The sequence below is a fragment of the Danio rerio genome, chromosome 20 (genome assembly GCF_052040795.2).
Source record: "Danio rerio strain M-AB ecotype USA chromosome 20, GRCz13ab, whole genome shotgun sequence".
In the NCBI taxonomy this organism is placed as follows: domain Eukaryota; kingdom Metazoa; phylum Chordata; class Actinopteri; order Cypriniformes; family Danionidae; genus Danio; species Danio rerio.
In genome coordinates this window covers 43,241,852-43,254,637 of record NC_141040.1, presented here as the reverse complement: position 1 = coordinate 43,254,637, position 12,786 = coordinate 43,241,852, and the positions used below count along the sequence as shown (strand labels likewise).

Sequence of the window (12,786 nt, the reverse complement as noted above, 5' to 3'; positions counted from 1 at the left end):
TCATCGATCTCAGCGGGAGGTTTGTGATTTGAAAAGCTGCATACATACTCTGAATGGTATTGTATTTGTGTACAAGGCCCTGTGATAAAACCGCCTTTTAATTCCTGTCTGCCATGATGAATTACACAGTTTGAGGCCTAAAGAAAGAAAAAAAGGAGGCTGAACAAATACATTTATTAAAGAGATCCTAATCAGCGGTCTGAAATTAATCGGCACACTCCTCCTCCTTATTTTCCTTGTCCTTTTGCAGTTTTGATTTTGCACTCTTTTTTGAGGGGGGTGCATGAGGGGGACTAATTACCTTCCACTGCTGGTCGTCTCTACCCCATCACACACACACACACACACACACTACTCTCAGCACGTATCACTTACCGAATAAGACCATCTGCAATCCCTCTGGGAACGGTGGCACTGTCCTGTTACCATTCACGTCGTGCTTAGCTGCAGGACACAAGGGAAACAATGGAGAGAATGCCCTTATAAATCAACACAATGTCAACAGGATTTCATAACGTGCTCTTTCCGACGCTATGAACTAAACCCCCATGAGGATTTGAAGGCTCTCATTAAGCTCAGCCCTTCTAGTTTTGGGTTTATTCTTTCATCTTTCCCTTTAAGAGACACGAAAAAGGATGTATGGAAGGTTAAGAGAGTCGTTTTGTCAAGGAAGGTCGAACGATGGCAGATTCATTTTCTGCGTGTTGTGGATTTATTCGAATGGAGTTAGGGAGAGAGGGGGAAACGACACCTGGTTGGATTAATGTATGTCAATGCGACGTTTTAACATGCGACAGGGATACAGATGGGCCGAGGCAAGGGGAAAGTGTTCGGCGGATTAGGATAAATGGAGGTTACCGAGTTCAACATCTGGGCGCAGCCATGCCGGAGCTCGCACATGCACGTACTGTACGAGTACGTTGCCATGGCAGCAGGGCATGCCAATACAGCCAGACGGAAGGCAGAGATATATGCCATGCAGCAGTTCACTGTAACTCACTCACCGACACACTGAACCACAAATCATGCTCTGCAGAATTCCTTTATATTACATTTAGGTTTACATTTAGTCATTTGGCAGACTCTTTTGTCCAAAGCAACTTACAATTGCAGAAACATTCAGCATATCAACTTGAAGAAACAATACACACAGGAAGTGCTACTGTAATTATACAAAGGAACTACTCAGAGAATGGGCTATATGCACAGCTAGGGTTTTTAAGCCAATGATAAACTTCCGGCGAAAGATTTATGTGACACTTTTCAATTTCATATGGTTCCCTTTTACAGAATGAATGTTGCAATGTAATTAAGATACAATCAGTTTCATAGACTTCAGCATTAATTTACTTGTTTAAGAGTTAAACTAGATGAAAGATGTGTAAACGTAAGAGCCGTCAGTAGGATCAGGCTAGTGCAGAAACTCCATTGAAAATACGGCATTAAAATAAATGTACATATTTTAAACACATGGCGGGGGGGAATGGAATTTAATGCAGTGCTTCTTGTCTGATCGGATACCTTCTTTAAATTGTATATCTCTCAGGCAGTGAAGATTGCTGATTTTTAATGAAATCAGATCTTGAAAGTGGTGATTTTGTAAGAGAACGACAGTTCATAGGAAACGCTTGGGCTGGCTGACTGAAAATGAAAAGTCCTGTTCATATAAATGCTTGAGTAAGGGAGTGCTTTTTGTTTTTCGAGAGGGAAGTGAAAAGTGTTTCTAGAGGTGGTTTGTTAAGCCCACTCCCCTGTGTGAAGCACAAATGCAATTTTTTAATAAATTATAAATACAATATGTTTTTTTAAATAAATATTAAGTCTTTTAGCAAATTATTAAGCAAATTTTTAAGAATTGTGCCCAATTGTCCAATTCAATTTACTAAATAAATGAATAATTATTACAATTTTGAATTCATTATTGGTTCTTCTCTCTGTAACATAAATTGATTTCTGTAACAAAAAAGTAAAAAATAAATAAAATAAAATGCTCATCGCTTTGGTCCTACAAACCAATTCTTTGGTCAGTTTTTGTTAACTAAAAAAATATTCAGTCCATTTATAGTTTGTTAACTAAATATTCCATCTCCAGGTTGAAGGAAAGTCCTTACTAAGGCTGTGTATGGGCAAAGGCTTCACGATATGATGCATATCACGATAAATGGTCAGGGTACAGTACATCACGGTATATTGTAATACAATAAATATTGTGATATATTGCAATAGTTTGTATTAGTATGTGTCATGTTATATTGACAACTTGATAAAGGCAGCAGACGAAATAAAACTTTAATTTTAATTTGTTTTCTATTCATTTCAATTCCTTAGAACTGCACAGTGTGATTGAACGGAGAACTCACTGAAATCTATTAAATGCATATTGTAAACACTTAACTAAAACGTATATGCCACTAAAGTCGCTAAATAAAATAAACAATTTATAAAACTAAAGCAAGTAAAAAAAAATAATAAAATGTATCAAGTAAACACAAAACTGGAACACAGCGCTTTAAAATGTGTTAAAGTAATAGAAACCAAAATCAGAGCTCTAAATTGCGACCGTTTTGGTCGCATATGCGCCCAAGATTTTTATCTATGCGTCCTCAAAATATATTTGGGAGCATTTGTGCAAGTGCATAAAATTGTTCTTGTGCACCTTTCTATTTTCCACTATGCTCACTCTTGCTTACTTCTGATGCCGTACTACTTTGCGTTTTGTTGATAGCGAGTTAGCAACATCTACTGGAGCAGAGGAGGAGGTTGTTAGGCACAACTTGTATCGATATTTCAGGTTGGACTATCGATACACTATCGTGAAAGAAATTATTGCGATTGTCAGATATATCGATAATTTTGCACAGCCCTAGTCCTTACCTTATCTTGCGGTTTTGTTCACGAGTGAGGGAAGGATGGAACATAAGAATGACAGAGGGATTGGTGCAATGGCAGCAGTAATGCGGTTGATGTACCAGTCCGTTGTGGCTGAGCTTTTGATTTACCGGTCAATCTATGTTCCTACTCTCACTTATGGTCATGAGCTTTTGCAGGGTGGCAGGGCACACCCTTATAGATAGGGTGAGGAGCTCTGTCACCCGGAAGAAGCTCGGAGTAGAGCCGCTGCTCCTCCACATCGAGAGAAGTCAGCTGAGGTGGCTCGGGCATCCAAGTGGTGCTCGCTGCAGAGCCATTTGAGCAGAGCTGAGCTCCAGCGAGGGGGAGCTTGAGCTTGAGCTCCACCTTTTCTGCACTTCTTCTACGAGTGATGTCACTGGGGGTAGGGTTAGGGGTGGGGTTGGTGTACGCATTAAAACAGCTTACAGGAGGCAGAGCGAGAGCTCATGCTCCCCCTCGCTGGAGCTCAGCTCTGCTCAAAAGGCTCTGCAGCGAGCACCCTCTCCGGGCATCTGCTTTGGATGCCTCCTTTACGCCTACGTAGCAATAGGAAACATCCACCCACTCCTGCACTCACACACATACACTATGACCAATTTAGCTTACTTAATTCAGTTATAGTGCATGTCTTTGGACTGTAGGGAAAACTGGAGCACCCGGAGGAAACCCACGCCAACACAGGGAGAACATGCAAACTCCACACAGAATTGGCAACTGACTTGAACCAGTGACCTTCTTGCTGTAAGGTGAAAGTGCTAAACACTGAGCCACCGTGCTGCCCTAGATTCTTTTTGTTAACTAAATAATGTTTAGTCCATTGACACTTTTATTAACTGAACTAAATCTAGCTCAAAGTTCAACTAAACGAATTAATTCAATTCAGAATTGTTTTATTAGCATAATAAAGGATACTGTAAAGGATACAATATTGCTAAAGCTTGAAGTAGGAAGACAAATATAAAGCTAATTAACTAGCCAATAAAATAAATGTCTTTTTTGGTTTAACAAACAGCTAGCTAAATGAATTAAATAACCCTCAATCAACTAACCTTACTGTAAATAATTATTTAGTCCACTGACTTTTTTGTTAAGCAACTAATAAACTCCTTAACTGTTCAATCAATTAAGCATGTCATGTTTTTGCCAATGATGCGATCCTGGATTAACATGTATGTTGTCTGTATGTAATCCGTATCTATTCCCTACCCCTAAATCCAACAATAACTGTAAACTATTCCCAAAATCAGAGGGGAATAGTAGTTGGATAGCAATCATGTAGCAGTGTAAAAACCTAACCATAACATAAACTGTAAACATATCCCATAATTCTGATTGGCTGATTTGAATCTTGTTCCAGTATCAAGGAACATGTTAATCAAGGAACAGGTCCTAAGAAGTGAAATCAGGTTGGTGCTCCATTAACTCTTTTTGTTAAGTAAACAGCCATTAGTTCAGTCTATTGACATTTTTTGACTATCTAACTAACTAACTAATATAGGTTTACTTCACAGATATTTTCAGTTTAACTAACTAACCAACGAATAAATATATTTAGTTTACTGACATGTTTAGTTTTGCTAATTAACTGTCCATTTTTTATTTATTTATTTTGTAACTGTTCAGTTTACTGACTCTGTTTTAATTATCTAACTACATGTTCAAAACACGAATTCTAAACAAATAAATAAATAATACTATAGTATTGCTGTTGTTAATAATAATAATAAATACTAAATAAATAAATGCAAAGAGCATTTTTTCTTTACAAATGAATACACTTTCAGTCCATTGTGGAATATCCTGTGTCTCTTTTTATTTCATTGTCTTACCCGTCTCTCAGTGTAAGATATCTATAAAATATATTTGCATCCAGATTCAGTGGTGTGTTTGACAAAGGGCTTCCTGAAATGTGTCTGTGTTAAATAATGCTAAAAGAAATTAAATGGTGGTGAAACAGAGTGAAAATCTTCTTTTGGCACAGTAAACCTTTCCATTTTTGAATTAAAATGGCACTCGAACAATGCATTGAAAAGACAGGCTTTCTGTGGAGGCCACTGCTCTAATCTAATCTGTGTAAGTGGACTGAAGAGAAGCATTAGAACAGACTTCATTAAATCACTTTTACATTCAGACCGTCAGTGCTGATCTGTTTCAACCACTCAACACTCTCTTACAGCATACAGTACATTGTGGAAAAATTACACAGTCTCTTAATTCAATATCAATCAGTAAAATAAGACAGAATACTTCCTTCATAGTAATTGTGAAAAGAATCAGTAAAGAAAGCTGTCTATGAAATGTCTGTTATCATTTACACACACACACACACACACACACACACGCACACACACACACACACACACACACACACACACACACATACATACATATATAGATAAAAACTCTAATAACTCAAAGTGGGCTAATAATTCTGACTTCAACAGTGTGTGTGTGTGTGTGTGTGTGTGTGTGTGTGTGTGTGTGTATATAAATAAATACATAAATAAATAAATAAATTAAAAAAAAAAATATATATATATATATATATATATATATATATATATATATATATATATATATATATATATATATATATATATATATATATATATATATATATATATATATGAACTAATGAAGTTGAATAAACTGGTGTGAACAGATAAACTAATTTACAGAAAATGTGCCAGTGCTATTGGAGTGACAACACACACACACATATTCACACTTGTATATGTGATTTGCGAGGACTCTTCGATGCCGTATTCTCCAAAAACACTTCCAGCCTGCACAGTAAATATGCAAATTTTGAACGCCAAAAGGCCCACTTAATATGTTTTTAGGCCTTTTAAATTATGAGGAAACAAACCACCTCACTACCTTTGGGTCATACCCCTATCACTAGACAACTCTGTCCTTGTAAACCACAATCAAGAACACACACTCAGGTCTTAAACCACAAACAGTTAAACATCAGCCCCATATGTTCCCTGCTCTGCAGTGCACACACACACACATAAAGAAGAATATTTTTATTGATCTGCAGTGCGTCATTCTGAAGAACAGTTTGCAAAAGCCTTTACAATAAGAACTGGCACGAGTCTTTTGCCTTTCAGAGTGATAGAAGTGACCAGGCCACGAGCCACACTGAGCTCCAGAGCTTTCTATTAGCCTCTCACCACCATCCATCTCTCTAATGGCCAGCTATAGAGTACAGACCTCTCTGGGTGAACTCAGAAACTCAGACTGACAGGCAGAAAAAAGAATTATGCATTTGAACTTACTTGACCTTTGCAGACGTATGTACTGTAGCTGCAAGGGTTTTAAGAAATCATTTAAATTCAGACTGATCGATTATTATTAATTATTTGGACATGTTTGTTTCAAAGGACTGATGTAAAGAATCAGCTGGTAAAAAGATGCATGTAAACAAGAATATTTTGGCACTGCAAATCTCTACTAAAAAACAATAATAATAATAATAATAATACATATATATTCTATATACATATCCTAGATATTTAAAGATATTTAAAAATGATAATAAAAAACATTTACTCTTAACTGATTTTAATTTTGTTTTATTTGCTAATTTGTTATTAGTCTGTAAATAATTACATCGTAAGAATACCAGTACACAAACATAAATATACGTATGTGTGGAAAACAATTAAAGATAAACTCAAAATAAAGAGCTTTGCTGCTTTTTCAAGCTACTTGTCCGGCAGCAAGCTCTCTGCAACTCTCACATGGTTGCCCACTGAAGCTAAGCAGGGCTGCGCCTGGTCAGTACCTTGATGGAAGACCACATAGGAAAGCTGGGTTGCTGCCAGAAGTGATGTTATTGAGGCCAGCAGTGGGCACTGGCCTCTGTGGGTACTAATGCCTCAGTATAGTGAAAGGGACTCTATACTGTTCAGTGAGCGCCATCTTTCGGATGGTACGTTAAACCGAGGTTGTGAAAAATCCTGGCCAAATATGCCCACTGGCCTCTGTCCATCATGGCCTCCTAACCATCCTTATATCATAATTGGCTTCAGCACTCTGTCTCCTCTCTACGAATCAGCTGGTGTGTGGTGTGCGGTCTGGTGCAATTTGGCTGCCGTCGCATTATTCAGGTGGGTGCTGCACACTGGTGGAGGATAAGGAGATTCCCCCAATGTGTAAAGCCTTCAATCCACTTCAATTTTCAAAACCAATCAAGTTGATCAATTTGTGTTGGGAGAACAAAGAAATTGTGAAGAACCCAGCATTTTTACAGTCTATAAAACATTTTATATGATTAAAATAAAAATCTTAAATTAAAAATAGATGCTTACAGACATGAATGCATCTACACTCAAAAACAAATGCTGTTGCTTGTTCAAACTACTTATTTAAAATGAGCTGAGACAACACAATTATTGACATTTTGTTGGGTCAACGTATTTATTTTTTTACTATTTATATATATATTTTTTTTATGTTCAATGTTATGTTAATTTGTTAAACCTGTAAAATTATTGCAATCGATTTGTGTTGGGGCAATATGATTGAATTGTGCGAAACCCTGCATTATTTTTTACAGTGTACAGTGTCATGTTTACAAACTGAAGTGGATTGAGCATAAAACAATTAAGTTGTCCCAAGAAAACCTTAAGAACTGTGTTGTGTCCACTCTTTTTAAATAAGTTTGGACAAGCAGCAAAAGTCATTTTTGAGAGTAATATTAAATATTATATATGATTTAAATTTTTAACCCTATTATATAAGGAGATGTACTTTTCCCTGTGCAGTAATGGTCTGACAGTGAGACCTCAAATCTGCATTATATACGCAGCAGAGAAGAACTTCAAGCATGCGTGTTTATGCCTGAACCCCTCATTATATCGAACCAAGAGAGCGGCAGAATGACAGAAAGTCCTCCATGCTCCTCCAGCTCATCTCCTGCTGCAGTGTAAAAAAGCACAACCATAACGCTGAGGCCTTTTTTCCGCCGTGCCTAATGCCCACCTACCACATCTCTCCACTTTCATTATCTTAACGCAGAGCCAGTAATTGCTGCCTTTCTGGAACAACAGAAGCATATTCATTAATGTTCGGACACCCCCCACAGTCAGATAAACAATCTAAATGTAAATGTCAGCAGGCAAAGACAATGAGTCGAGACAGAATATTAATGGCTCAAATCTACGCGTGGCACGATTTCCTCTCAGACCGAGAGATTGGGGGAGAAAAGACTCACCGGAGAGGGGGAAGGGGGTATTATGAAGCAGTTCCTCCATCCATCCCTCCCTTCCCTAAAAAAAAATCCCCCCGCTGTCCCCCCCTTGTTAATCCAGCACCATGTGCCAATGTTTTCTCTGCCATGTAGATTTCTTCTGTGATTAGCTCCTCCCACAACATCATTAAAATTCATATATGTACGGCGCTTTGCATTTTATTAATCATTACTGATCACTGACTCTTTCAGAACTGGAAGAAAAAGAAAAAGGCAGGCCTTCATTAATAGATCAAGAAGGAAAAATAACATCTATTGGATCTCTGGAAATTAATTTTTCAAGAAGTTCGAGAAGTATGAATACAGAGCCGTGCTTAGATAATTTATTCATCAAAATGAAGAAAATGATTAGCACAAAAAACATCTTTTTGGTGCCGCCTAATTATCTTGTTCTTGACAAACAGGCGATAGGAATTATTCTCACTCAAGTTTTCTGGTGCATGGATTTCATCTAATAATTAACACCTGCTGGAGAAACACTAGAGAGAATTTGTTCATTTAATTTTGTTTTTTTTTGTTTGCATATGCAAACCTCAAAACAAAAGTTTTGTGTAGGATCAATTTATGTCTTGTTTCTACAAACATAAAATCAAACATTGGTAAACTTGATATCATGACATATTTGTTAATATGAAGACAAATTGAAATCATAGAAAATATTATAGAAAATATATTTATAGTAAATTATTTATTATTAATAATAAATAAATAAATAAAGTAAATTATTATTATTTATTTATAGTAAGTCAGAATAATAATAAATAATCCCTGTTTATTTTTTATCCAATTTCTGTTAAACGGAGAGATATTTTTCAGATTTTTTTTCAACACATTTCTAAACATAATAGTTTTAATAACTCATTTCTAATTACTGATTTTATCTTTTCCATGATGACAGTAGATAATATTTGACTAGATATTTTTCAAGACACTTCTTTACAGCTCAAAGTTACATTTAAAGGCTTAACTAGATTAATTAGGTTAATTAGGCAAGTTAGGGTAATTAGGCAAGTTATTGTATAACGATGGTTTGTTCTGTAGACTATCAAAAATATATAGCTAAAAGGGGCTAATAATTTTGACCTTATAATGGTGTTAATGGTGTAAAGTGTTTATGTTATTTACAGGTCATTGTTAATAAATGCTACAGCATATGGTATTTACTGTAGTGAAATTGCATCTGCAATAAACACTGTGGTATACCTTATTTTTACTACAGTAAACTGTGGTGTATTGTAGTAAGCTACTGTATGGTTGGAGAAAACTAGTACAGCATTGGGTTGTTTATATTACGGTAGCTGTATTACGATGGGAACTACAATTTCCACAACAAACTATTAGAGTACTTCGGTGTGTGTGTGTGTGTGTGTGTGTGTGTGTGTGTGTGTGCGTGCGTGCGTGTGTGTGTGTCTTTTTTTATGAAGGGCCATACTTGATTGAGGGGGGTGGGTCAAAGCTAAATATACCAAACTACATAACATTTATGTTCCCTTTTGTACTGTCCTAATTTATTCATTTTTAAAAATAAATAGAAAAATACTTTAATTGTATTATATATGTTTGACATTTTATAGTGTATTTCATACAACAACACCATAAACAATCCCATTTAAAACACAAATTAGTTCAATGTTAAACAGTAACAGTAGTCAAGCTGCACCTGTGTTTGTCTGATTTGCTTGCCTATGTCTTGTGCAGTGTCTGTCGAGAGACAGAAAAGTAAACTAAAGTATGATTCAAAAACATGAAGTCAAATTATTTAAATTATCTTGTAACTTCAAGTTTTGTCATGTCGAGTTAATCAATTGTAATCACTTCATTTAAACAACTAGTAAACAATTTTAATGACATTTATTGTATTTATATGGACTGGGCAAGAGACCGATATCAAAACTGGCATTAGCACAGTAACAGAAACTCCAAACCTTAATTGAAATGCCAAAGCTAAAAAGCTGTAAATTAAACTCAAACAAGTCTCTTTTTTTTACTTAAAACACCTGGGATTACATTAATTGTCTTTTTTGTTTCCATTATCAAGAGCTATTATAATATGTTAATTATAAAATAATATAATATTATATATTATTGAGTGTTGGTGGTTGCATGTATGCAATTGTTGTCTAAAATCCAGTGTTAAAGACAAATTTCCTTTCTGTGCCAAGCTGAACGGACAATAAAGTTTAAACTAAACTTAACTAAACTATCAATGTAATCCTATGCAAAACATGCTAGGAACCACATCCAGTTAGTTATTCCAACAAACAATATTCATGTCGTCTCAACATAAAATAATCGCTAGCTTGATTTATGTACAAATTAACATAAAACAAATCAAACATTTTGAAGAACTGTGATTTTGGTATTTTTTGAGTGTAGTCTATTCAGTGAGGATCTTCAGAACGGGAGAGGCTCCTAAAATGATTTTCATGAATAAACAAGCATAGCTGACATGTAAATCTAACATTTATAAGGATGGAGAACGGTGGAGCGCATGGGGTCTAATAATGAAGAAAGCGTCATGACAGTCCCACCCCTGAAGCAAACATTTCCGCTCTCTTAGACTGTTCTGTCCGCGTTTTGGATGAATAACTAGGCTGCCTAGGAGCCCTTTTCGTAAAGCCGAAAAATCTGTCGGAATAATGAGGCTAATCACAGGAAAGTCTTTATCCGTGCTGGCATTTGCACTCTCTGCCAGCCAATGCCATTCCTCCACAGCGCTGCTCGAGTTAGTGCTGCTCTATTTCAGCGCCGCACACCATAGCTATAAATATTCTATTAAATATGTAGAGCTCCTTAAAGAAACGCCAACTTGGACTGTCAGACAAATATTAAGCGCTATTTAAGTCACCAGAATTTATGATCACTGGTATCCTTCTGCTGTCATTTAAGCTAATTTGGCCACATATTCAGCATAAATAAACACAGAAGTAAAAGAACACAAACTAAGTATTTAACGTAGAAATTGTCTAATTACTAATTATTCACCTTATTCTTTGCATACGTGCGGGCGCAGCCATTGGAATATTTTTGGCTCGAGACTTCCGGTCTCATTCACTTCCATTCATTTTTAGACGCTAAAACAGCTCATTATGCTGCTTGATGCTGCAAACTGATATTTTCTTATTATATGATTGTGCTTTGTCTGAATAGTCATGCAAACACTTGTTTGTAGAGCAAGTAGTTTGACCATTTTCTGCGGATTATTATTCCTAATCATTTCTCACGTAGGCAGCTGATCGGAAATTCTAAAACAAATCGCAAAAACAAGGGCACTTCCACATTGAAGAATAAGGTCAATATAATATAATTATTTTTATAATTCTTTTATTTTAAAATATATTTAAAATATAAAAATACCAGCCTGATCTCACGAAAAACTTAAGTATTTTACGTTTTGCCAGTTTAGTGGCTAATTCGTACGAATTCGAGTTCAGTCGTACGAAATGGTACGATTTTAAAAAGGAGGCGTGGCACCCAACCCCAACCGTCATTGGGGGATGAGCAAATCGTACTAAATTGTACGAATTAGATCGTACAAATTCATACGAATTAGCTACTAAATGAAAAAGTTACGAATTGCCGTGAGATTGTGTTGAAAAATACACAAATTAACTAAATGTAATTTAACATTTTACACTGCACTAACAAATATACTGTATATATATAAGAGAGATATACAGTGCTCAGCATAAATGAATATACCTAATTTTTTTTAATCATATTTTTATTAATTTCTCAGTGAATGTAGGTAATAAACAGAAACAATTATTAAAATAATAGCCATCAAACATCTTTAGAAATAGAAAAATAATAATATTAGGTTAAATTTAGGTCATGTCAGGTGACCAAAATTCAATGTCTAGCCAGCGTCTATGGACAACGCTATTTTGACGTCCAATAACGATATCAAATCATGTCCAATATTTGATTGATTTTAGATTACGTTAAAAAGTGACCAAAATCTAACGTGGAGCCAACATCTTAAAACCAATTACAAATTAGCATCAAATACTGACATTGTTCGTCAGGTAACGACTACACAACGTCAAGCTGTAACATCATTAGACGTTGATATTTGGTTGTTTTTAGGTTACGTCGGAAAGTGACTAAAATCCAACGTCTGTCTGACGTTTGATACTAGTTGTTTCCATCCAAATATGCAAATTAAATGTATGCGCAAAATAGGAATATAAAAAAATGTGCGAATAAAGCAGCGTTTCCATCCAACGAGTTTAAGAAAACAAAACCATCACTTCCTGATTAACTGAGTAAACAGTAAAAATGGAATTTGCTGCGGTTGAAGAAGCTGCCTGAATCTTTTCTTTATTTAATAAATTACTCGCGGCTCAGAAGACAACGCTGACACCCAGTGAACACATGATAATATAATTACACTGATACTTAAACGGTAAGGCATTTTAGAATGACCAATATGACATATGTTTTACAATGTGCTCAGTCTGCTGGTTTGTCACGTTCATCACATCATCTCTTATAACAAAGCCACATGACTTTTTTTAATGCGCATACTAGAATTTGTTTGGTAAAAGTGTTTTCATTGTAGTTTATGCACATTTTTTTCTTACTGAATAAAAAGTTGATCCTACTCTGTTATGCGCATACATTTTTCAAAC

General features: G+C 35.7%; 1 protein-coding gene across 5 annotated transcripts in view; it reads right to left on the bottom strand.

Annotated features, from left to right (window-relative positions):
• msraa (methionine sulfoxide reductase Aa) overlaps positions 1–12,786 on the bottom strand; it is a 141,798-nt gene that overhangs the window by 60,797 nt on the left and 68,215 nt on the right. For all 5 annotated transcript variants that reach the window (NM_001082893.2, XM_087297877.1, XM_087297875.1 and 2 more), the window contains 1 exon segment: positions 376–444. In NM_001082893.2, the coding sequence (NP_001076362.1) occupies positions 376–444 (69 nt within the window).